Source organism: Crocuta crocuta, unplaced genomic scaffold, assembly GCF_008692635.1.
Source record: "Crocuta crocuta isolate KB4526 unplaced genomic scaffold, BGI_CrCroc_1.0 scaffold36, whole genome shotgun sequence".
In the NCBI taxonomy this organism is placed as follows: Eukaryota; Metazoa; Chordata; class Mammalia; order Carnivora; family Hyaenidae; genus Crocuta; species Crocuta crocuta.
The window spans coordinates 17,938,025-17,965,310 of NW_027532203.1; the positions used below are offsets into that span (position 1 = coordinate 17,938,025).

The 27,286-nt window shown below is 39.0% G+C and overlaps 1 protein-coding gene across 4 annotated transcripts in view; it reads left to right on the top strand.

Annotated features, from left to right (window-relative positions):
• The window catches only part of PIAS2 (protein inhibitor of activated STAT 2), a 63,138-nt gene that overhangs the window by 15,566 nt on the left and 20,286 nt on the right, over positions 1–27,286 (top strand). For all 4 annotated transcript variants that reach the window (XM_077777697.1, XM_077777698.1, XM_077777699.1 and 1 more), the window contains exons 3-7: positions 4,090–4,140; positions 4,264–4,354; positions 14,288–14,422; positions 16,747–16,852; positions 18,449–18,522. In XM_077777697.1, coding sequence (XP_077633823.1) covers positions 4,090–4,140; positions 4,264–4,354; positions 14,288–14,422; positions 16,747–16,852; positions 18,449–18,522 — 457 coding nt within the window. The remainder of the gene's footprint in view (positions 1–4,089; positions 4,141–4,263; positions 4,355–14,287; positions 14,423–16,746; positions 16,853–18,448; positions 18,523–27,286) is intronic.

The following is a 27,286-nucleotide window of genomic DNA, read 5'->3' on the forward strand; positions in this document are numbered from 1 at the left end:
GACTTTAAAAAAATTTTATACTTTGAAGTAGTTATAGATTGATAGGAAAATTATGAGAATAGATACACTCTTTACCTGGCTTTTCTTAATAGTAGCATCTTGCATAACCATGAGAATAGTTATCACAGCCAAAAAATTAATGTTGGTATAATACTGTTAACTATAAATATTATTCAGATTTCACCAGTTTTTCTGCTAATGGACTTCTTTTCCTAGATCCAATCCAAGATCCCAAATTACATTTCATTGTTTATATCATTTTAGTCTCTTTCAGTCTGTGATAGTTTCTTAGTTTTTCCTTGTTTTTCATAACTTTTGATACTTTTAAAGTGTACTGGCCAGGTATTTTGTAGAATATTTTTCAATTTGGGTTTGTCTGTTTTTTTGTCATGAGATTGTGCATTTTTGGCAAGAATACCTCCGGTTATATGCCCTTCTTAATGTGTCATATTGGGCTGCATAAAATTGCTATATCTTATTTTTGGTGGTGTTAACCTCCATCACTAGGGTAAGGTACTCTTTACTAGATTTTGGCACTAAAATCTAAGTTGGAAAAACTAAGTTGCTGGTGTTTCCTTTTTTAGTAGTAATTATCTTGAGGGAGATACTTTGAGACAAGGCACATACTCTGTTTTACATCAGATTTTTGTCCACCAGTTCAGCATTCTCTGATGGCTCTTTGCTTCGGCAGTTACTTTGTCCTAACATTCTGTGTTCGGTGATGTCATTTTCTGTCATCCTTACTCTTTTTCACATTAGTTACTAAAGCCTGTTGAATCTTATTTACTCAGTGTGTAAAATTGGAGTAATCATTACCTTACTCAGTGGTTGGGGGCATTGAATGCCAGAACTTGCTTTACCTCTTAATCTGGTGAGTAGCAGCAGCATCAGTCCAGTGGCACCATTCCAAAACTGGGGCCCAGCCTAGATGCTCCCCTTCCCTCATCCTACCTTCCTGTATCCAGTCAGTCATTGAATCCCGTCAGTGTTTATGCCTAAATATCGCTCAGTGATGTTTGTATTTAAATACTTTTCAAGCCCTCATCTTGGCTTCTATAGTTGCAGTGGTCCCCTGACTCTCCCAGCTGACCCTGTGATCTTTCTAAAGCCCATTCAGTTTTTCTCTCTTTTGCTTAAAAATCCTGGAGTGACACTTTGTAAAGTTCACACTCCATTGGCTTGCAATTGTCTTGCAATTAACTTCTTGTTCTGCTCATCATCTGTATCCTCACATCTCCCCGGCAGCCTATACTTGGACTGGGCTGTCACAGCTCTGTCCCTTTGCATATCCTCTTCCTCCCTATTCTGGGGTATATCTTAGGCCCAATTCAAAGCTTAGCTCTTCTGTGAGGCCTTTCTACATTTCCCCCAACCCACACTCTGTCTCTCATTGTACTTTGTACATATTTTCTATTAAAGCCACTTTGCGTTTATTTGAGTACTTGAATTTTACAAACTTGATGAAAGCAACATCTTACTCATTTTCGTATTCTCAGAGTCTGTCACAGTGTCTGGCATATAGTAATGCCTGCTTTGTATCTGGTGAATGGGGTGAGCATGTGAAAGTTCCTAGAACAGTGACTGGTAGAAACTGAATGTCAGAAGATGCTTAGTTATTACTCATCGTTTTGTGAAGATATATAGCACATTGCACTTCCCAGTTTATGTTAATTTCCCTTACTGGAATAAAGTATAAATCCTTAAACAAGCTATTTAAAGCCCTTTATATCATTCACCCATTTATCCTTCTAGTTCTGTCTTTTGCCATTTCTCTTTTTTCAAACTGTTTCCCACCCCAACAAGATTTTGTTATATATATCTGGTTGGTCTTCACCATCCCCCCCCCCCCCGTTTTTGTTTTTTGTTTTTGCTGAGAATCACTGCAATGGTGAGGCCACTGTCACTGATGGAAGTGTGTCTGAATAGAAGTAGGCAGAGCCACTGTTGCGCAAACCTGATTTTCTAGTTTTATTGGACTAATTGTTAATTGTGATAACTGCCTTGAACTTAAAAAAATTTTTTTTTAAAATGTTTGAGAGAGAGAGCATGATGAGCAGAGGAGGGGCAGAGAGTGGGGGAGAGAGAATCTCAAGCAGGCTTCACATATCAGCGCAGAGCCCAACATGGGGATTGAACTTACAAACTGTGAGGTCATGACCTGAGCCCAAATCAAGAGTCGGCCACTTATCCAACTGAGCCACCCAGGCCCCCCTGCCTTGAACTTTAGAAAAAATTTTTTTTTAATGTTTATTTATTTTTGGGGGAGAAAGAGAGAGAACACAAGTGAGCAAACGCTGGGAGGGGCAGAGAGAAACAGGGAGACACAGAATCTGAAGCAGGCTCCAGGCTCTGAATTGTCTGCACAGAGCCCATTGTGGGGCTCTAACTCACAAACCATGAGATTATGACCTGAACTGATGTTGCTTAACTGACTGAGCCAGTCACGAACCCCCTAAGTTTTTTCTTAATGTTTATTTTTGAGAGAGAGAGAGAGCAAGAGCAAGAGAGAGCAAGCGGGGAAGTTGCTGAGAGAGAAGGAGACACAGAATCCAAAGCTGGCTCCAGGCTCTGAGCTGTTAGCACAGAGCCTGACACGGGGCTTGAACTCACAGGCTGTAAGATCATGACTTGAGCTGAAGTCGGACGTTAAACCGACTGAGCCACCCATACGCCCCCCTGCCTTGAACATTTAAGTCAGAGTTAAACTTCTGTCTTTTGCTGTAGCACTTGTTTTTCAAAATTTAGTGGAACCTTTACCACATTTTATTTTAGTCATGTGTATCTGTTACCTACTACCTACTGGTTGAACCAGCACCCAGACTGTGAAATGTTTCTCGATTTTCATGAGTGGAATGATACGGGTTACTCACAAGAGGTCAGTGTTGTCTAGGATATGGGGAGGTTCTGAATAGACATTTGAGAAGAGTGGAGGCTCTTGGCAAGGGAGCATGCTAGCAGAGTTAATAACGGTAGCAGCTGGCCGCTCACACTTGTTGGGCACTTTCTCCGGCCAGGCACTTGGCATGTGCTGTTAACACATTTACTCAGCACAGCTCCTCCATGAGGGAGGTGCAGCAGTCTTCCAGAGGGAGAAACAGTGGGAGACAGGTGAGTAATTTGCCCAAGGTCACAGTTTGGGACCATAGAGCTCAAGCTGGTCATTGTTGTTCTCTACTGCCTTCCAACGAACATAGTGAAGCAGAAGACTGACCCAGTTGGAGCAGGGTGAGGGCTGAATGCCTTCTCAAGAAGGGACTCATTTCTAGTATTCTTCTCTCTGACAGAGTCCCAGAATTTACTTCTGACAGTATAACGTGCATTCACATCACGTGGGGTCATAGGAAAGTACAGGTTCTAATTTTGTAGGTCTATAGGTCTGCAGTGGGCCTGGGGTGCTGCATTTCCGACAGGCTCCCCTGAACAGTCACAGCACTGCTGTGTTGTGGGCTTCAGTGGGTGGCAAGGCTTTGGAAGGTTCAGTGCCAAAAACATTTTATATGGGACTCCACTAGGTTCTCTTCTAGAAATTCTAAGAGTTTCTGTGTCCTTAATTGGATGCTTAATTATAAAGTTGCTGTGGTACAGAGAGGCTAAGGCTCTAGGAACATGTTCTTCGTTTTGGTTCTATATAAGAATCACCTGCTGTAAAAACTAAGGCTTGGTCTGTATTGCAGACCAGTAGACCATCTGGTGAATCGGTCTTTATATTTTAAAAAGTCACATAATTATAATGGTCAACCAGGGTTAAGAACCATTATAAGCAAACATTAACTTTTTAAACTCTTCTAGAACTGAGGGTGCTCCTCCTCATGTTAACTGGATTGGTTGCCTGTTGAAATAAACACTGCATCTTGAAAAGTTCCTGTGAATTGAAAATACCTTAAAATTGCTGTAAGGGCATGACCAAATGTTAAGTGAATGGTGGTTGTCATCATAACAGTGTTTTGATTAAGGCTTGTGCTGTTGGTGGGATATTGTTCATCTTCAGGGATAAGAATAAAAATACTAATAATGCTTTTTTTCTGGTGAGAATGTTCCTGTGAATTCTCGTCTTACCTTCTTAACCCAGTTTCTTTCTCTTTCCAACAGGGATTTTTTGCCAGGTGGTAGGAGAGATTATACAGTCCAGGTTCAGCTGAGGTAAGTTTGAAGTTTTCTATTAATTTTATACTTGCTAACTATGTGCATATAGTCCTGAACTTGGGAATATGTAAACATATTTGGGTACACTCTTTAAGAATAATTTTTTTTTTCTTAATGCAGACTTTGCCTGGCAGAGACAAGTTGCCCTCAAGAAGACAACTATCCCAATAGTCTATGTATAAAAGTAAATGGGAAGCTGTTTCCTTTGCCTGTAAGTTTCTTTTTTATTTGCCAGGCTTGCATGTAAGTTTAATCTAAATACGAGGCATAGAATCAGTGACAGCTGAGCACCATTGAACAGTTTTACTATCCAGGTTAATACTGTTTTCGACTAGAGGGTTCATGACTCCTTGGAGAAATGGCTGATTCCAGGTCTAGGAGAGATGGAAAAGGTGAGCCCACAATGTCTTGTGCCAGGAAGCAGCGAAGCTATGAACGGCTCTTAGGACCATACCTAATGGCATCACAGGGCAGTGTGGTGTGGTAGTTGTCTGGGCTGGGCCTGCTCCACTGAGGAGATGGTGAAAGGCAGAGGCTGCTGAGAGCGACTGGGTATGGAGACCAAGGGTTCCAGGCTTGCGCTTTGGGGAATGGATGTGCTGGTATTTGATTGACAATCTGTTGTTTAAGCAGTGAAACAGTATATGGGTGTCAGCACTTGGGACACATGCACGCACACACGCACATAGTGGGAACAGCCTGTTTCTGGCCTCATAGATAACTGTAGACTCTTTAAATCCTGTTAGTCAGATCTAAAAATAACATGTAATTGTTGAACTTGATTGTGTATCTGTCTTCACTGAGGCTTTGAATAAGCCAGTGAATCAGTGCAGCTGTTTAGTAAAGCCATAATCAGAAAAGTAGGAGAGCGTGGCCTGTTTGTCAGGCACTACAAAGTGGAGGTGTACTTAACTGTGGATGTGCTGTGAGAATGCTGATTCCACCAGTTGTGCTAAGTCGCCATTCCTGCAAAGCAGACACCATTATGACTGTAGAGAAGGAGGTGGGGGAGCTGTGTAGTGTCCCTGCTGAGCACATGAGACTTGGCTCTGGAATAAATATATAAGCAGCACCCATGAATAGCTAAGCAGGCCAGACAACATGGTCCAGGACCCTGGGCTCTACCAGAGCCAGAGGAGTATATTTGTGCCCCCACAGTGAAGACGGCCTGTGACCAAAGCTGATCCTTGTACTCAGAGATCTGACTTGGCTGTTAGGCGTCCCATCTGTCTCCTCACAGCCTGTGGATTTAGAGGCCTGAGAAGTACCGAAGAGAGCTTGAGCACCACTGCACTGTTGCTGCTAGACTCCTTTTGAAAAATAACTGTGGGGCTGAGATCATTGAGCTTGTCCTTTGGGGATGAAAGGGGAAATTGCAGAGGCTGAGTAGATGTGGGCAGGAGGAATGCTTACAAGGCCTCATGCATGTTCAAAACCCAGGTGGGACATTTTGCTTCTGAGGTTTTGGGCAGTCAGCCACAGTAGATTCTTGGAGCTGTCTTTTATCTGGATCGATCATACAAAGATCTGAACTGAGGAAAGAAGCAGTTTTACTTGTGGCTCAGGGATGCCAGTGGGTGGCCAGATGTGTGACAGAGGAATCCTGGGAAAATCACAGATTGTGGAACGCCTTGTGCATACTTTCCATGGCTGTTTATACCCAATTTTCTTTGTTCGGGGTGGGTTAACATTTCTTTCGCCCTTGAATTTCATTGCTCTTTAACTCTCTCATCACCCCTGAAGAAAGATCTAACGGTGAAGATCATTTTTGGTGTCTGTAGACCTACCTTGAAAACCTGCCCAGTATATGACCATGGCAATGATACGGGCTATCTGAAATGTGTGAGGTTCTATGTAAACTCTGGCTTTGCTGCAGAAAATATGATGGGTATACACACCAGTTCGACAAAATACTCCAAATGGAGCAGTATTATGCTTTGTGATGATGTCCTTGTCCATGAGCTCTGCAGCACCACTATGGAACTCTGAATATCTCTGAATTTGTCACTCTTTCAGTCTTTTTGAGAGAGAAGAAGTTAGGCAGTGGAGTACTTTCTCTGGTACGTTGTTACTCAGTTACCGCTGGTTTCTTTCCCAAAGCACCAACTCACCCTACAGTACTTCTGTGTTCACTGTTTGTGAACAAATCAGTTACTGTGTGAGGAGTCTGGCCCTCCCCTCTGGAGCGAGGGCCCTGCACTGACTCCAGGAGTACTTGTGAAGGAGGTGAAGAAGTGGAGCGTTAGGACAGAGGCAAAAACAGATTTCAAAAACTGAAAGCAATGGGGACTTGGGGATGGGAGGGGGGATTTTTTGACCCTGCTAGGGCCATCCCTGAAATCGAATGCCAGCCTTTCCCAAAGAGGCTTTTCAGCCTTGTGAACTTCTGTGAATGGCTGACATAAATTTATATGCAACTGATAGAAAACTCCTCAGACCATCTCTTGATCCACAATTGCTATTGATTGTGGTAATGATATAGGGAGCCTTTACTAGCATGAAGCAGATTTATGAAAATCATGCTGAGTATACTGCTGCAGCCTCAGAAGAGGAAACTCCAGTGACCTTGTGGGAATTAATATATTGAGCTCTTCACTACCATGAAGATCCTCAGGGACTTTGTCTCACTTGTAAGAAACATTGACAGGTCTCAGAAGTTTGACTTGTGGTCCGTGCCCATGATCCTGGTTTATTGCAAAGCAAATCCTAGAGGAATAAGCTTGGCATAGTCATGGAATTTCCCATGAGAACTATCAATGTATTTGAATTTGTGTCCTGGAACAAGTCCCTCTGTGTAGACCTTATTGCATTATCCAGTCATTCTGGAACCATGATACCGCGTATACAAAGAGACAACTGAATGAGAAGGGGTATTATCTTGATAATAGCAGTGTGTCCCTAGATTCTTAAGGGTCAAATAGTGATGAAAGCAGTTTCTGTGCAGTTTTACCCACGTCAGGATAACAAGTTTTAGGAGACACCTTCATGCATTGATTTTCTAGATTACCTTGATACAAGGACAGCGATAAGCAGCTCATAGCAGGATGTGCAGAATGACAAGCGCAGCTTGGACAGACAGACACAAGTGGAGTGGTCTCTGAGAGTATCCCTTCTCCTATCTTTGACTCCCAGACTGACAGACAGCAAGATGAGAACATTTTATGTTTTTAAGGACAGAAGGGAGGATGGAAAGATCCTCCTTGTTTGCTGAGAGTTACTGTAAGAGGCTGAATTACTTTTCTTTTTAAACGGATTTTGAGAAATTTCTGTAATTCTGCAGAGCTGTAAGGTTGGGGGTTGTAGAAGTGGGTCGACAGTGGCGTGTGTTACTTGGAAAGGTTTTGTAGAATGGAGAGAATGTGTGCTACGATTCAGCTGGCAAAAATCAAATATTTCCTCTTGGTGCAGTCAAAATTCTTCTCAGTGTTAGCTGGCCTCTTATCCTAATATATTCTATTTCTGTGTTCATGGATTTCTTTTTTCTGATCTATATTTTCTTTCCTGTATGTATTGGTCATGCAGATGGTCTGCTTCACAGTAAATTTGGACTGAGGAAAAGTCAGCATTTTCTTCTTTTAAACATATACCTCTGCCCCCCAATTTGAAGAGATTCTTTGGCCTGAGATGGAATAATGTTGGCATCCAAAAAATAATACTACAGTGGACTCAAAGCCATTGCATGTATGATCGAGTTTATAATTATGCTGAAATAAACTGCTGGAGTTGCACCAATTCAGTATTCTAGAAATTGATAAAAACAGAGAGTCATTGATTTCAGAGTAACCAAATATTGACATGGTCAAGTTTTTTAAGGAAAAAATTTGATATAAGCAAAGGGAATAATGCATTGGAAAACTGTTCTTTTCAAATCTGTAATTATGTAATCGATATACGTAACCATCAATGGATGCTAAAACCAGTAGGTCAAAGCTTGATGGGGAATGCTACTGTGGAGGGATTAGGTTGATATGAGCTGAATTCCTGATCAATCTTGACATCACTGAAAATGGGTCAGATGCATTATGTGCTTCATGATGTGGTGAAATGGAAAGTATGTAACACTCCCTATGAAGTTTTGTGTCTGAATCTGATTCGAATCTGAATGTAATCAAGTCTGCATAGCTAATTATCAGCTTAAAACATGTACGGGAGATAGAGCAACAGAACTTCATACCATGAGGAAGCAATCTGCCTCATTTAGAAGGTAAGGTCATTTTTCAGGTCAAAAGCCCTGGTATCTCCAACAGAAAATGACCTTGGAAAAGAAGAAGTGAGGGTAGGGGAGAATAAAAATGATTCTTTAGTGTATGTACACACACACCCACACGCACATGTAAATAAAGGAGACTTTAAAGATAGCTAAGCATAGTGTGAGGCTTGGATTCTGAATCAGTTTGGATTCAGACTCTGCTGAGGTTTGGATTCTGAATCAGACTGTGAAAGGACATCTTGTATACCAGACTGTAGACGGATAGAATGATATGGCTGGGATTTGCTTTAAAATAATCTGGGATGGGAGTATTAAATTATTGAATTGAGTGGTGGGTATGCAGGAATTCATTATACTTTTTTCTCTATTTTTGCATGTTTGGAATTTTCAATAATAAAAAAAATACATTTGGGGTGCCTGGGTGGGTCAGTCGGTTAAGCGTCCAACTTTGGCTCAGGTCATGATCTCACTGTTCGTGGGTTCGAGCCCTGCGTCACGCTCTGTGCTGACAGCTAGCTCAGAGCCTGGAGCCTGCTTCAGATTCTGTGTCTCCCTCTCTGTCTGACCCTCCCCTGCTCACACTGTCTGTCTCTCTCAGAAATAAATAAAACATTAAAAAAAGACATTTGAGGCAGTTGGGAAATTTGAGTATAGACTGGATATAAGGTAGTTTTTAAGAATTGAAGTTAATTTTGTGAAGTTGGAATGTTTTTTTAAAAAGATGTTATTAAAGATGTATATAAAAGAGTGGTCAAGTGGCGTGGCTAGAAGAAATGTGTATGTGTGTGGAGTGTGTATTTTTGGGTGGGCTGGGGGTGGAGCCAGAGGCAAAGGAAGCAGGATTGGCAACATATTGATAATTATTAAAGCTGGTTGCTGGGGACAGAATGGGAAAAGATAGTTGCAAATGACATATCGGATAAAGGACTAGTATCCAAAATCTATAAGGAACTCACCAAACTCCACACCCGAAAAACAAATAATCCAGTGAAGAAATGGGCAGAAGACAGGAACAGACACTTCGCCAAAGAGGACATGCAGATGGCCAACAGACATACGGAACGATGCTCAGCATCCCTCATCATCAGAGAAATGCAGATCAAAACCACACTGAGATACCACCTCATGCCAGTNGGTTGCTGGGTACTTAACTGTTACCTCTACTTTTGTGTATGCTTGATAACAATTATTTTTAAAGTTTTTAAATTTATTTTGAGCGAGACAGAGACAGTGCAAGAGAGGGAGGGACAGAGCGAGAGAGAGGGAGACGGAATCCCAAGCAGGCTATCCACTGTTAGCATGGAGCCCAATGTGGGGCTCCAACTCATGAAACCATGAGGTCATGACCTGAGCTGAAACCAAGAGTTGGATGCTCAAGCAACTGAGCCACCCAGGTGCCCCTTGACACTTTTTGTAATGTAGTAATAAAGTAAATCTTTGTTGGTAGTTTTAAGGTAGTGGTAGTAGTAGTAATTAGAAAATGTGGGGTGAGGAGTGCCTGGGTGGCTCAGTCAGTTGAGCGTCCAACTTCGGCTCAGGTCATGATCTCAACTCAGTGACGTCAGTGTTTTGCTGATGGCTCAGAGCCTGGAGCCTGCTTCATATTCTGTGTCTCCCTCTCTCTCTGTCCCTCCCTTGCTCACTCTCTCACTCTCTCTCTCTCTCTGTCTCTCTCATAGGTAAACATTTAAAAAAATTGCTTTAATTTAAAAAATATGGGGGAATGGTAAAGGATCAGTGCTGCCAACTTTTGTCCCAATTGTAAGTCAGGTAGGTTGTCATACAGCACAGCACAGAAATGTTTTTGAATCTGCCTTTTATTGGAATGTTAGGTTGACACGAATAGACTTGTACTGGCTCTCCGGCAGCCTTTTTTAAGAAAGCTTTTAAACTTGCTCCAGAGGTCCCCTGTCGAAAGAACTTAATTTTATTTTTGCTTTAGCTATGGAAGATTATTAGAAATATATGAAAGCTACACATTTATATTTTAGAAAATTGCAGTTATATAACCTGTTCTCAGTAACCAGGTAATTGATGGGTGGAGGTGATGCTAAGGTCTGAGGAGAATAGAAGTTCACAGATAACTCAGAACTACCAGTGAAATCAGACTAGTCAGGTGGGGTGGAGAATAGATTTAAAATACTTAGGGGACTAAGACTAGTACCGTAATTGATTTTGCATTTGCAGACTACCTTACTTGTAAGGTCTCGTATTCTCCCCGCTCTCATTGCTCTCTCCTTCCGTCCAGCTCACTTAAAACTTTCTTGGTGTCTCAAATTCCAGTTTGCAGAGTTCACTGTTTAGCTAGTTCAGGAGTTGTTTTTATCATCTTGGCAGACTGTACCATTGTTTTATTTGGTTAACCTACCAGTGGATATACCAAAAGACCAAATTCACTTTCAGGTCAGAAGCAGACAAAACAAAGATTTCGTTCAGAATTACCCGGATCTTGGTGTTGATATTCCTTATGCTGTTTGCTCATTGAACCAATTTCTAGAGTCTTCATAAGAGAGTGAATTTTTTTTGTTTGTTCTATTTCACTTGAACAACTTTAGATGGGCACAACCTTCCTACATACATGTACACAGGCACACACGCACCATTTCTCTTTTCCTTAGTATAAATGGCCGCTAAGTCATTCTCTTTGTCTTTCTTCTCCCCTGCTCAGACTGTTTTAAATGATTTTCAGAGTCTTGTTGCAAGTTGTAGATTACAAGTTAGGTGAATTCCCACTTAATAATTACTGTCCTACCTCCCGCGAGGCAGTGAAGGGTGTTCCCTAATTGTGATAGCACATATCCCACCAGTACTGTATTTCATTGTTTCTAACGTGCATATTTTCAACATCACCAGAACCCAGAGGTACCTTGCAATTGCTGATGACCAGGGGGCACTTGTCCTGTATTGTCATTGCCTCTACTTGCAGTCTGGATGTTATTCCTGTGGCATGACTGGTTGGCTGTCTTTCTTTGTTTTTTTAGCCAATAAATGGTTTACAAACGTTTTAAGGAAGGTTCATGAATCCTGGTTGTCTGAAAAGCTTTGATGAGTACATTCTCAAAAGATCCAGACTGTATCAGCATTAACACATGTAGTTAATTTAAGGGTATCAGTGACCTGCAAGGAAATCTGAGATGCTAGTGGAGTCGAATATAGTTTTAAGGAACACTTTTATCTCCAGGCTCTTGGTGGTATATTGGGAGATACTATGAAACATATGCATTGATGACTGAGTGAAAAGTCCTTCAGAAGACTGTTTTGTATATTTAAAAGGAATATGTTAGCCAGTTCATTTTGTTTGTATTTTTTTGTGATACATGCAGAAATAAGTAGTGATACGCTAGAGTGTGTCATTAACTTAGTGTTTTTTCTTTTTCAGTGGTACATAGCTAAGTTACATCAGTACACAGTTAAATTACATACCAAGATATGGTATTTGCTTTTTAATATGTAGATGTTTTCACAGCTAAGAACTTTTAATATTTTTTTAGGGAGTGCATGCATACAGTCTCAATGTGAGTTGGGGAAGGGCAAAGAGAGAAGGAGAGGGAGAATCTTAAGCAGGCTTCACACTGAGCATGCATCTCACAACCCTGGGATCATGACCTGAGCTGAAATCAAGAGTCAAACGCTTAACCGAATGAGCCACCCAGGGGCCTCAGAAATTTTAATTTTCTAAAAAATATATTATTTTACTTTGAAAATTACAAACTGAAAACTCCTGTGGTAATTGAGAATTGGATGTAATGTGAATCAAAAATGAGTACAGATGCTATTTAAAACATACTTAATAACTAGAAAAAGTAGAATAAAGCATAAATTCTAGTATTACAGCCATCAAGCTAGTTTAATGCCAGTTGAAACTATGATTATTCCTTGTGAACATGATCTGGTTTCAAAGATGACAATTTCTTTTCTACTTGCAGAGAAGGCAGTGGAGAGCTTTTTTTATTCATAAGACTAGTAATTCCTTTGAAATTTCTTAATTTGTTCTTTTTTCCCCATAAATATATACATATTCCCTATGTATATACATATATATCCCCATATGTATACATATACATATTGTTTAATTTTCTTAAGTTTTAAAATTTTAACTCCTGTGTAGTTAACATACAGTGTTACATTTGTTTCAGGTGTATAATACAGTGATTCAACAGTTTTATACATTGCTCACTGCTCCTTATGAGCATCACTTAATGTCACCCAGCCTCCACACCCACCTGGTGGCCATCAGTTTGTTCTGTATAGATAGGAATCTGTTCCTTGATCTGTTTTTCTTTTCTCCTTCATTTGTTTTGTTTCTTAAATTCCACATACATATGAGTGAAATCAGATGGTATTTGTCTTTCTCTGACTTAATTTCACTTGGCAGTGTATTTTCTAGCTCCATCCATGTGGTTGCAAATGGCAAAGTTTCTTTTTTTATGGATGAATAATATTCCATTGTACGTATATACCACCTTTTCTTTATCCATCCATTCATCTCTTGATGGACATTTGGGCTGTTTCCATAATTTGGCTATTATAAACAGTGCTGCATTAAATGTAGGGGTGAATATATCTTTTTGAATTAATGTTGTTGTATTCTTTGGGTAAATACCTAGTTTTATTTTTTCAGTTTTGGAGGAACCTTCATACTGTTTTCCCTAGTGGCTGCACCCGTTTACATTCTGACCAACAGTTTGCTTGAGGGTTCCTTTTTCCCCCACATTCTCACCGACACTTGTTGTTTCTTGTGTTTTTGATTTTAGCCATTTTTGACAGGTGTGAGTTGATACCTCATTGTGCTTTTGACTGGCATTTCCCTGATGATGAGTGATATTGAACACCTTTTCATGTGTCTGTTGGCCATGTGTATGTCGTCTTTGGAGAAATATCTGGTCATGTCTTCTGCCCAGGTTTTAATTGGATTCTTTGGAGGTTTTTTAGTATTGAGTTGTTTAAGTTCTCCTAACCCTTTATTGGATATATCGTTTGCAACTACCATTCATTCAGTAGGTTGTCTTTAAATTTTGTTGTTTCTTTTACTCTTGGGAAGCTTTTTATTTTAATGTAGGCTCAATAGTTTATTTTTGCATTAATTTGTTCTTTAATTCCCAGACTTTGTTTTCCTTCTTTCCCATCCCCAGTATTTGAATCCATTTTTTAAAAGTTTATCTATTTTGAGAGAGACAGAGTGAACGAGCAGGGAGGGGGCAGAGAGAGAGGGAGAAAGAGAATCCTAAGCAGGCTCTGCACTGTCAGCACAGAGCCTCATGTGGGGCTTGAACTCAGGAACTGTGAGATCATGACCTGAGCCAAAACCAAGAGTTGGAGTCTTAACTGACTGAGCCCCCCCAGGTGCCCCCCTTTTCAATGCATTTTGAATGGTAGCTCCTAAGATGAATCAGTTCCAAGAAGTGCACCTTTATCGTTTATAAAAAGGAAAAAGATTCATAGCCAATATGGCATGATGTTAGTTAGCATCTTTAATTTTAATGGTGGAACAGGGATGTTTTTTGTACTTTTCTCAACTTGTAAAATACAACGTTTAAAATTTTTTTAATGTTTATTTTTGAGAGAGACAGAGTGCAGATGGGTAAGGGGCAGAGAGAGAGTAGGGGGAGACACAGAATCCATAGCAGGCTCTAGGCTCTGCGCTGTCAGCACAGAGCCAGACACGGGGCTCGAACTCTTTCTTGAACCATGAGATTAGGACCTGAGCCGAAGTTGGACACTCAGCTGACTCAACTACCCAGGTGCCCCAAAATATGTTTTTAAGAAGATCATGTTCTCTCTTGAGTTGATGACTTTAGGTTGAGGACTCTGATTTCCAGGAAAAAATAAGGATAACTTAGTATAACTGAAATTAGGCATATCTGTATCTATCTTGGAGAAAATTTTGATCCCCTACAGAGAATATAAAATTATTTTTCTTTCTTATGGTTCTAGGGCTATGCACCACCACCTAAAAATGGGATTGAACAGAAGCGCCCTGGACGCCCTTTGAATATTACATCTTTAGTTAGGTTATCTTCAGCTGTGCCAAACCAGATTTCCATTTCGTGGGCATCAGAAATCGGAAAGGTAAAGACTCTCTCCTGGGTAGCATGAAAGTGATCTCACTAGAAGCTGATTTGTTTTTTCTTAGCTCACGCTACTAGGTCTAGCTTGTCAGGTTTCTGATTGTAACCTCCAAGGAGCCGTCATTTTCAGTTCGGGGTAGAGATGTAGAGATTCTTAAGGCTAAACAGTTTAAGATTTTCTGAATGCCATCTCTTTATTTTCTTGGAAAAGAAATGAATATAATTCTTAAGTATTTCTTAATTCCTTAAGAATTAAGTACGTCTTAAGAATTTCTTAATTCCTTAAGAATTAAGTATGTCTTGAGGAAATTGTTTAATCCCGGTTGTGTTTATGTGTTTAAGTGGCGTTCTAAGGAACTGGAAACTTTGGGTGATGCTATGTATTTATGAAGAGGATTGAAGCTTTATCAGGCTTTGAGGAATATGTTTAAATGTGTTCCTGTTGTGGTTGGAAGTAATCCGTTCCAGGCTTTACATGAACAGCTTATTTGAGAGAATATGGGAATCTCATATGAAAATACATTATTTTTTCAATACCTTTATGTTTGAACCTGGTTTTCTACTAATTCTTAGTCTCAAATGCGTTATATCATTTATGGGATACTAATACAGTGTGGGATTTCTGTTTCACAACTGTTTGCTTATATTTGGAAATAATAGAATGGCAAAAGAGAGTTCAGTTAATTTCTGAACATCAACTTTAATCTTGCTATTTCCTAGAGATAAAGGGTAATATGCCTATTTTATGGATGGAAACATTGAGTCCTATTTTTTTTAGCAGGAATTTTGTGGTGTGTCATCAAGGCAGTTGCATAGCTGGACATAGAGAATATTTTGTATTAATATTTGGACTATAATATAAAATATATAATATGTAATAATTATAATAATATAATACTATAATATAAAATAATATAAAATATAAAAAACTGTCTCTTTAATGATTGTTTTCTTGAGCTCTCATTTTTGAATTTTTACTGTAAGTTGTCTTTATTATCATATGGCACTGATTCCTAGTATTTTTCATTTGCACAAACTGAATGTGTAGTGTAGTGGAGCATTGGCTAAGGGTTCAGAAAATGTTGGCTTAGTCCCAGGTTGGCCATTGTTTGATTTTTGTAAAGTTGCTTAATTTCTGGAGGCCTACTTAATGAATAAGTAAAATCTTGAGAATGAGTGTTAATATGAAAATGCAAGGGATATTGTTAAATGAGCAAGTAATAATACTTTAAAGCTTATGAGAAGAATTTGAATAGAAGAGTATATCTTTTTGAAATAATCATTAATTTGTAGATTTTTGAGTAAATGATTGTAGACATTGAAGACCTGGAAGGATTTTTTGCCACATAATGGGAATAATATTCTTTCCTTGTAATTAAAATGACTGATTGGCTTAAAACCTGCACACTGTATTGGGTATTCAGATATTTAAAAGGACTGTTGCAGGACGTTAAAATAATACTTAAAATACTTGCCTTGGTAACTATTAAAAGTATTTCATTTATTGTAGAATCCATTGAATGAATATTTGTAGTGAAATAGTAAATAGATTTTTAGCAGGTAGGTAAAATTATATTTTAACTCTTCATAGCTCTATAAATAGCTAATGAAGGTTCCTTTGTGCCAGATCCTAAAGGTATGGGATTGGATGCTGTTATTTTCTGGCCTTGACTTTTTGATTTCTATCATTTCTCCATGTGTCTTATTTGCTATAGTAGCTGTCTCTTCCCTAATGTGCATTTGGGAACAGGAGTTAATTTGTCAGAGTTTTTCTTAGAAGAAAGCCAATATTGGGTTCATTTGAAGATTTGTTCGAGGCCATGTATGAAGTGGTCTCTTCTTCCAGAATTAGAACTTTGAAACTCTGGATTTTAAGTATAATTGAGATCTCTGGTGTTTGAACTTTTTTTGTGCGGTGGAACCCATTTTTCAGTGTACATATTCTGACAGTTCCAAGACGTAAAAACAGAGCACTTTTAACTTTTAGTTAAAAGTGGGCGTGAGAGGGTACATTCTAATTCATATCATCATTGCCCCTAAGATAGCAGTTTTGCTAAATTAGAAACACAGTTTGAAAATTACTGGTATATGTTATCTTTCACATGGATGTTTTAAAGGGAAAAGTGATTGAGAAATACCTTTAATGTGATTGAGTTTTTAATCTTCCTTAAAATAACTGAGTTGATTTTGCTCCCTTCCCAGTCATTGATCTTTCTCTGAAACTTATCTTGAATGTTATTTTTAGAAACCAGAATCCTTAGATAAGTATTTTATGTAAATACGCTATTATCTCTCGTCTTTAATACAGATTATCTTTCTTTGTAGAATTACTCCATGTCTGTATATCTTGTACGACAGCTCACATCAGCCATGTTATTACAGAGATTAAAAATGAAAGGTATTAGAAACCCTGATCATTCCAGAGCACTAAGTAAGTAATGTTTATAAGACAGAGCATATGAGATGCTTTAATGGGGAGGGGGGAAAAAAAAAGAGCAAGTCTCACATATACATCAACACAGGAATAATTGGGAAAAATTATTAGAAACCTAAAATGAATTTTGAGCTAAAAGTATTCTAATAACAGAACCCTATAAAATGAAAAACCGCTCTCTTAGAAATCATTCCCAATGGATCAATTTTAAAATCCCAACTAGTCCGGGGCGTCTGGGTGGCTTAGTCGGTTGAGTGTCCCGCTTCGGCTCAGGTCATGATCTCGCGATTCATGGGTTCGAGCCCCGCGTCGGGCTCTTTGCTGACAGCTCAAGAGCCTGGAGCCTGTTTCAGATTCTGTGTCTCCCTCTCTCTGCCCCTCTGCTGCTCATGTTCTCTCTCTCTCTCAGAAATAAATAAAATACCAAAAAAAAAAAAAAATCCCAACTAGTCCAGTTTTGGGGTTTTTCATGAAAATTTATTTAGGTAAACATCAGATTGATGGTAATTTTGATGCATACATTGACTTGCAAATAGAAATGCAGTTCTTTAGAACCTCCAGTTTGCAATAGAATGTACATTTAAAAAACTTCTAAATAAGAAGCTCTTTTTGCAGAACAGTGTTAATATCTCTCAGCAGTATGGCCTTCTCAGATGTTTTGTATAATCTAGAGAAAAAAGTCTAACCCAAACTGTAAATAATTCAGTTCAGTAACTTAATTCAATTGAACAAGACATTTTTCTGGGAATGAGAATATTTTCCCCCAAATTACCTTTCATACCAACTGAATGAACCAGAAAGGGGAAGAGGGTCTACAGACTGACGAGGGAGCCAAGTAGGGCTCTTGAAATGGTGTTGCGTTTCTTGTACATAAACCATTCTCATCTCCTGAGACGGCACAGTATAGATCTTCCTGCCTTGAGTGGAAAGCCAGGGACGCTCTCCCCTAGTTCTTCTTGCCCTGCTCCAATTCCGCAGCCTCCATTTCATAATGTATTCTTAGGATGGTGTTGAGAATTATGCACTTAAAGGCCGCATGTGCATTAGTTAGCTTGTATGTACAGTACCTTGTATATATATCACCTGGTCAATAAAATTGTAGAGACATTACCACATCCATTGTAGTTTTCAGTTGTCAAAGGAAGTATAAGAATATTGTGCCCCTTCTGTTTACAGAGCCCTCCCTAATAAACAGTTATGCATGTGTGTGAGGAAAGCATTAAAGCCCAGAGCCCCGCTGGTTTCCAGGTTCCTTTCCTAACCATTGGATTGTTCTGAAGCCTTAAGCAGCTTTCTGTTTTTGAAACTCTTCCTTACCTGCAATTTGACTTTTATTAAAAAGAAATTTAAAAATTCAATTAAACAGGTGATTTTAGAGTTTGCAAGTTTGTAATGCTTAAATCTGATACTGGAAGTACGTTTGTGTGTTCAGTATGTTAATCCTTAATGTTTCCGGGGGTTTATGTTTTTATTTTGTAGTTGCTTTACCTATTCAAAATGTTTGGGAAACTTTAAGATATATTTCTATAATTCTGTTCATTATTATCACAGCCCATTGAAAAAATTTTTTAATTTTTTTCTTTCCTTTTAAAGTTAAAGAAAAACTTACTGCAGATCCTGACAGTGAAATTGCTACAACTAGCCTCCGGGTATCCTTGATGTGCCCCGTAAGTAAGACAGCAAGACATTTTGGGGGGTTTCACTTTTTATAAATTACCAGTTTTCCTAAAAAGTAAGTATGGGATGATTGATAGATTATGATAGAATTCTGAACTTTTGTTGTTTTTCCACTCAGAAATTTTAATGATTAAACGTTGTAATTCTTAAGAATGCAGATATTCTTCAGGCCATGACTAAATAGGAAGAAACCTAAGATATTGTATCAGAGAGGGCAGAGGGCTTTAGTAATTTCGGAATAATCTGTCAGAGCCTCTTCTTTAGACCAGCCACAGCTAATAGTAAACATAGGTAGAGAATTGGTTCCTTTTATCAGAATATAAATGGTAATGGAAAATAGCATTAAAATTACTAGTACCTAATAAATGCTAATTGATGGTTCTGGTTTAATGAGTTAGTACGTGTGAGATTCTTAATCTATAATATGCTTCAAAGTTGCACAATAATTTTTTTTTTTTTAGCCCACACATGAGTGGGGGAGGCACAGAGGGGAGAGAGAGGGAGAGGGAGGGAGAATTTTAAGCAGGCTCCATGCCCAATGCAGAGCCTGACATGAGACTCGATCCCATGACCCTGGGATCATGACCTGAGCCAAAACCTGAGCCAGGAGTCAGACATTCAACCGACTGAGCCACCCAGGTGCCCCAGTTGCACAATAATTTTTATATCTCTTTACATGAGACTATGGGGTAGAAATCAGTCAGGAACACTCAGATTCTCCTGTGTGCTTGGTAATGAGCTAATTTCGGGAGAAAATACTGAGGACTTGATAGGAAGTTGTCAGAAAGTTAATAGTCTAGTTTGCAAGATAATGCTAACTGGAACTTACCTCATGTAATCTTGCTAATAGAGTACCAGAGAGATGGGAGAGGTCAGGAATAGTGAATGACAGCTTCTTTAAAATCAGTACTATTGGAGGGGACCCTTTCCAGATGCGAGGAACTTTATGAGAAAAGTCCTAGAATCAGTGTAGTTTTGGGGGCAGCTTGTGACCAGCCACCATTGTGAGAAACGTACAGTATTTTACATGGAGAGAGAATAGTGTCAGAGAGAGGGAGGGAGAAGGGAATAATTTGTTGAGTTTCTATCATATGCTCCTTAATTTAACTGTCTTAGCAAAACTGTATGGAGGAGTTGTTCCCATTTTGCAAATGAGAAAACTGAGACTAAAAAAGGTTGGCTAATCCAAATCACATTTAGTTGCAGAACAAGGATAAAAATTTTGGTCTTCTGACATTGTTCCAGTTATCATAACAGTATGCCACAATACCAAATTGGGCTAAAATATTAATATCCTGCTTATAAGTCTACCTCTCTATCCCCCTGGAAAGTGTTTATAGATATCTTTCTGGATTTATTTTTTTTATTATCATTAGCTTGAACTGACTTAGCTTTATTGAAAAGGATTAGAATTGCATGAAATTGGGATTGCTTAGACATTCGAAAGCCATGGTTATTAGACTGAGAGAGAAGGTGTCCAGTCCCAGGAGAGGAGGAAACACAGCTTCTGCTCCGAGGGGGAGGCAGGGGCCCTGTAGGGCTTGTGTAGGGCTTGTGTCTGGACCCGGGACCTCCTCTCCTCACAAGCTGTGTGCAGACCTTGAGGTGTGAGTTCTTTTGAGTGGCTTCACATTACCCTTTTCCTCCCTCTTTTCTTAAAATTGATACTAAATTGAAACACAGGAAATTTTCATTTTGTTGGTCAAAAACAGTTGAATATTGACAGTTTTTTTTTTTATGGTTTAACTCTAGTATATTGAGCAGATGTTAATTGCTGGCCATATTCTAGGCATAATCACTGTATAGGAAGGGACTTCATGTTACCTTTATTGTTTTCTTTATAATTTGTCTGCAGCATTAAAAAAAAAAAATGTTTATTTATTTTGAAAGAGAAGGAGAGAGAAAGTCCCAAATAGGCAGTGCATTGTCAGCACAGAGCCCAGTGCAGGGCTTGAACTCAGAGACTGTGAGATCATGACCTCAGTGGATATCAGGAGTCAGATGCTTAACTGATTGAGCCACCCAGGTGCCTCCTGTTACTTTTATGTTTTAGTAACAGAATGTTTGGTCAGGAGGAAAGTGCTTCTGTACAACTTACCTGAGGAGTTCTAACAGTTGCATGATGCCATTTTCTGTCTTATTTTCTTAGTACTTTTTTTTTTCATTTTTTAAAATGTTTATTTTTGAGAGAGAGAGCGAGCGAGAGTGAGCGAGTGAGAGAGAGCAAGTGGGGAAGGGGCAGAGAGAAAGGGAGACACAGAATCCGAAGCAGGCTCCAGGCTCTGATCTGTCAGCACAGAACCAGATGCAGGACTCGAACTCCTGACCTGTGAGATCATGACCTGAGCTGAAGTCAGATGCTCAACTGTCTGAGCCACCAGGAACCCCGGCACTTGTTTTTTGTTTTTTCCTTTAAAATTTTTTTTCCTTGTTTGCCATTCTGTATGAGAACAACCAAAATAAAACACAATAGCCTAACATACTAGTGGATTCTCAGATTTTCAAAATAGTGAAGGTGGTATATCAGAGTGGTTAGGATTCCTTCTGTATAAGAATAGGGAGCAGTTCCTTTCCAAATGTATCACTTTTAATAAAGCTGACCATGTTTAGGAACGTTAACATTTCATTTTTTAAAAGAAATGAAGTAACAAGATCCTGTTTTAAGTTCATTAAATATTTTCTCTGCTTACAAGTGAAACAAGCCTGTTCCTCAGACTATCTTTTGAGCTTAAGAATTCATCCTCCCTGACTTTTTCAGCACTTTCTAGAAAAGCACGAATGGTACTTTTCAGGCTGTAGTCATGTTAACACAAAGTTGAAGCTGACCCTAGAACATGATGCATATTAATTAAACACCAAACAGGTGTTTTGATCAAATGTAACAGGTGAATGGCAGTTGATTTTGAAGCAGCGGCAGTGCTGGTATTAGGTGAAAAGAGCAAAAAGGAGTGCAGTGGCTGGCTGTGGAACTAGCACAGGATGTGCTGCTGTGGTAGGAAATAGAGGAGCACATGGCGCCTGCGTGGCTCAGTCATTTGAGCATCCGACCTCACTCAGGTCATGATCTCAAGGTTCATGGGTTCAAGCCCCACGTCAGGCTCTGTGCTGAATGCTCAGAGCCTGGAGCCTCTTTGGGATTCTGTGTCTCCTTCTCTCTCTGCCCCTCCCCAGTTCACACTCTGTCTCTCAAAAATAAATTTAAGAAATGTAGAAGAAAATTTAAAAGGAAATAGAGGAGCACAGAATGGATCGTAGGCATTTGGAAGGATAAGAGGTGAACCCTGGGATAGGAGGCAAAAATGATAGCTTTACAGTAGTGGAAGAGATGTTTGTTATATTTCATCGTATGTTTATAAAATGATTCAGAGTTGACCTGAATTTGGATAGTGGGAGCACAGTCCAAAGCCTCTATCCTTGGGACCGATGGAAGGCAATGTTACAGTCATTATTGAAGGACGGATCTGATTACATGTGTATCATTAGATTTCTGAACACAGTGAATTTTACACAGGAACTGTATTGTAGTGATATCAGCTGGTGATTTTCAGTCTGTCCTGCAGACGTGGGCTGGGCGATAGAAAAAGGAACTAGGTTTGATTTTATCTCTTAAGATTCTGACTCATACATAGTTTGGAACCACTGGTTTGGGACATTATACTTATACACATTCTTTATTAATTTAGATAGATACTGATTAGTCTATAGTAGAGTGAAAAGCAATTTAGACACTCTCTGCTTAACATTTTATGTTGATACTTATTTAAAAAATTTGTTTTAATGTTTATTTTTGAGAGAGAGAACATGAACAGGAGGAGAAGAGAGAGACGGAGACCTAGAAACTAGAGCAGGCTCCTGGCTTTGAGCTGTCAGCATAGCTCACGCAGGAACTGTGAGAGGATGACTTGAGCTGAAGTCAGATGCTTAACTGACTGAGTCACCCAGGCACCCCATACCCTGATACTTATTTTTAAATGTTTGTTTGTTTATGTTGAGAGAGCATGAGTGAGGGACTGAGAGAGAGAGAGAGAGAGAGAGAGAGAGAGAATCCCAAGGAGACTCTGTGCTGTCAGCTGCAGAGCCTGACATGGGACTCAAACCCATTTACCGTGAGATCATGACGTGGGCTGAAATCAGGAATTGGACACTCAGCTCACTGAGCTGGCCAAGCACCCCTTACCCTGATATTCATAGCAACATTGTGTGGAAACAGGCCATGTGTCCATTGACTGATAAATGGATAAAGAAATGGTGTGTGTGTGTGTGTGTGTGTGAGAGAGAGAGAGAGAGAGAGAGAGAGAGAGAAATATTACTCAGCTGTAAAAAGGAATAAAATCTCTCCATGTGCAGTGACATGTATGGATGGAGCTAGAGCATTATGCTAAGCTAAATAAGACAGTCAGAAACACAGATACCATATGATGTCACTAATATGTGGAATTTAAGAAACAAATGAGCAAAAGGACAAAAAGAGGGAAACCAAGAAACAGACTCTTTTTTTCTTTTTCATGTTTTTATCTAAATTCTAGTTACTTAATATGTAGTGTAATATTAGTTTCAGGAGTAGAATTAAGTGATTCATTACTTACGTATAATGCCCAATGCTCATCATAACAAGAGCACTCCTTAATACCCATCACCCATTTAGCCCATCCCCAACCCACCTACCTCCATCAACCCTCAGTTCTCTCTTGTAAAAGAGTTTGTTTCTCTCTCTTTTCCTTCCCATATATTCATGTTTTATTTCTTAAATTCCGCATATGAGTGAAATCATATGGTATGTGTCTTCCTGACTTATTTCACTTAGCATAATACACTCTAGCTTCATCCACATCATTGCAAATGGTGAGATTCCATTCTTTTGATGGCTGAGTAATATTCCCTTGTGTATATACCACATTTCCTTTATCCATTCATTAGTCGATGGACATTTGGGCTCTTTCCATAGTTTGGCTACTGTTAATAATGCTGCTATAAACATCAGGGTGCATGTACCCTTTGTATCTGTGTTTTTGTATACTTTGGGTAAGTACCCAGGAGTGCAGTGGCTAAATCATAAGATAATTCTATTTTGAACTTTCTGAGGAACCTCCATACCATTTTCCAAAGTAATTTTACCAGTTTGCATTCACACCAGTGTAAGAGGGTTCCTCATTCTCCACATCCTCGCTAACATCTGTTGAGAGACAGGCTTTAAAAAAAATGTTTTATTTATTTTGGAGAAAGAGAGTACAAACAGAAGAGGAGCAGAGATAGAGGGGGACAGAGGATCCGAAGCAGGATCTGCACTGAGAGCAGTGAGCCCAATGTGGGTTTCGAACTTACCGTGATATCAAGACCTCATTTGAAGTTGGACACTCAACTGACTGAGACACCCAGGTGCCCCATGAAACAGACTCTTAACTATAGAGAACAAACTGATGGTTACCAGAAAGGAGGTCGGTGGAGGATGGGAGAAATAGGTGATGGTTATTAAGGAGTGTATTTGATATGATGAGCACCAGGTGTTGTATGAACTATTGAATCACTGTATTGTACACCTGAAACTAATAATGCACTGTTAACTGGCATTTAAAACTTAAAAATATTTACTAATCAAAAAAAGTGTTGAATTGGTTGGGATCAATTTCATTAATAAAATAACACTATTATCTGATTACGTAGAATATTTTATTTTGTTATTTTATTAGAGACTGTGTGCTAGTGGGGAGCGGGGCAGAGGGGGAGAGAGGAAAAGAAAGAATCTTAACAGCCTCTGTACTTAGTGTGGAGCCCCAGTTGGGGCTCAATCCCATGATGTTGGGATCATTATCTGAGCCAAAATCAAGAGTCAGATGTTCAACCAACTAAGCCACCCAGGTGCCTCTTATCCATCAAACATCTGACTAAATAGAATTTAATACATTCAAAACTTCTTTTATTAACCCACCATAATCAGTATTAGGAAATTGATCAGATTTGGCCAGTTGGTAATACATGCCTTTTTAACTTGGGAAATGCTCATTAACTCTTGTGAGACACTAGAGTAGGATTAAATTTAGGATCAACAACTTCCACAGCAGTGAATGTTTTCAGTTCTCTATGTTGTGGAAATTCTAAGGCAGTGACAGGAGAGGTGAAGATGGCACTGAAGAAGATAAAAAGCAAGTTCTCAAAGTATGGCCCAGAGATACTTGGGGATTCCTGAGACTTTTCAAAGAGGTTCATAAAGTCAAAGCTATTTATATAATAATACCAGGACACAATTTGTCCTTTTTCTGCTCTCATTCTTTCAGGAGTAGATAGTGGTGTTTAACAGCGTTATCTGACAGTGGTGTCAGTGCTCTCTGATAGTGGTATAGTGTATATTTATGTATCCTTGTTTTAAAAATGTCTGCTTTCATTTCTACTACAATAAATATTAATAAATATATACATAAAAATTCTTTGAGATTCTTATTAAGAGAGTAAAAGGATCCCCAAGCCAAAAGTTCAAGAACTAGTAGCCAAAAAAAAGTAGGCCAAGTTAGAGCATTGTTTTAAAGGAATAAATTATAAAAGTTGACAAGTAATACCTACTTTATTATAAAAGTACTCAGAGAAAAAATTTTAAATTGCTAAGGTCTGTTACTCAGAAGTAACATTATTACTAATGGTATGAAATTTATCTTTCTAGATTTAACTTTATTATTCTTAATCATGCATGTTTATTGAAAAAAATTGTGCTGCATATGCTGTTCTTTGTTTACTGTTTTAAAATTAACAGTATATCTTAAAAATTAATGTGTAGACTATCTTATTTTAATCACTGTAGGTATTTTGTTGATTGTGTAATGGTGTAAATTACTCGTTCAACCTTCTTCCCCCCCTTAAATAGTTTATTGTCAAGTTGGTTTCCATATAACACCCAGTGCTCATCCCCAGAAGTGCCCTCCTCCATTCCCATCACCCCCTTCCCCTCCCCCACCCCTATCAGCCCTCAGTTTGTTCTCAGCATTCAAGAGTCTCTCATGGTTTGCCTCCCTCCCTCTCCCCATCTATTTTTCCCCTTTTCCTCCCCCATGGTCCTCTGTTAGGTTCCTCCTAATCAGCCTGTACGTGCAAACGTATGGTATCTGTCCTTCTCTGCCTGACTTATTTCGGTCAGTATAACACCCTCAAGTTCCATCCATGTTGCTACAAATGGCCAGATTTCATTCTTTCTCAATGCCATGTAGCATTCCATTGTATAGATAAACCACATCTTCTTACTCCATTTTTTAAAAAGTTACTGTTTCGGTTATTTTTAGGCACTTGATTGTGTAAAAAAAGCAATGATGAAAAATTCCTAAATAAAACACTAGCCAGTAGAATCCAGTACTTTAAAAAGAAGCCAGTATTTTAAAAGAATAATACGAGATAACAAACAGGTGCCTTTCAGGAGTGCAAGTATGGTTTGATTTTAGAATATCTATTAAAATTATTTATATTAATAATTGAAAGGTGGGAGGGAACCCCTATGATCATCTCATTAGGTGCTGAATCCATTCCTAACAGAACAAAAACTCTTAGCAAAATTGGGAAAGATCGATAATTAAAACCAAGAACCAGGACCATGTGTGACGTTATAAAAGTACGAGAGTTCTCACAGAAGTGAAAAACATTTGGGTTTGTGTTCTAGCTCCGGCAACTGTGTCTCCGTGAGTGTGGTGTTTGTAGTCTCACGTAGCCTCAGCATCTTCATTTCAAAAGCAGAAATAGAGGTACTAGGCTTTCTGGAGTCATAGGGTTGTCATGAAAATTATGTCAAGTTTATGTAAAAATCCTTAGCACACAGTAAGATTCTGTATCACTTAAGGGATAATTTATTATTAAAGGAAGGGAAAACCTAGCAAGTGTCATAAGAGAAATTGCCTCAGGTTCTGTTCTCACTTTTTTTTCTGTCTTAAGTAATGGGCTATTTGTGCTACATACTTGCACAAATCTAAGCTCCCTTTTAGAATTCTGGCTAGACATTCATGGAGTCAGGAGTGTGGACTCTGGAGCCACAACCGCTTGGGACACACATTGGCCCTGCCACTTTCTGACTTTGTAATGGTCATCATTACTTACCTTCTTTGTGCCTCAGTGTTCTCAGGGGGGATGATAATACACATCGATCATATAGCGTGGTTGTTAGGTTTAAATATAAAGTCACTAAGATTGATAAATACACTCAGCATTGTGCCTTGTGTGTAAGTAGAACTATACAGACATTAGTTATGGCTGTGATGATGACTTGGCTATGTTACTTTCTTTTTAATTACAAAATAACCAAATGTTCATTTTAGGAGAAAGAAATTATGGGTAAACCGAAAGGGAAAAAAAACAAACAGGAACATTCTGAAAATCCTACCCCTCAGGCAGAGTTACCAGCGTAATTTTGCTTTGAATACTTCTAGACTTGAGAGTGCATATAAAGAAGTCCTTCCTTCTGCCCTTTTCTCCCCTTTGTTACCTGTGCCACTTTCCCAGTCTTTCTCCATTTGTTCTACCATCTGGTCAGCAAATACTGCGCATATGCTGCATGCTAGGCACTGTGCTGTGACACTGGGATGACAGTGGTGAACTGTGACGTGGACCTTGTCCTTGCAGAGTTTAGAGTCCATGGTGGGAGAAACAGATTTTCTATCAGAGTAACACAGAGCTGGTCATAAACTGAGATATTTTCTGATGTTGGTGTACCTCACCTGGTTGGAATAAGAATTGAACAGAACACTGAATTATATAAAAGTATATTGGAATATCAGCACATGTGAT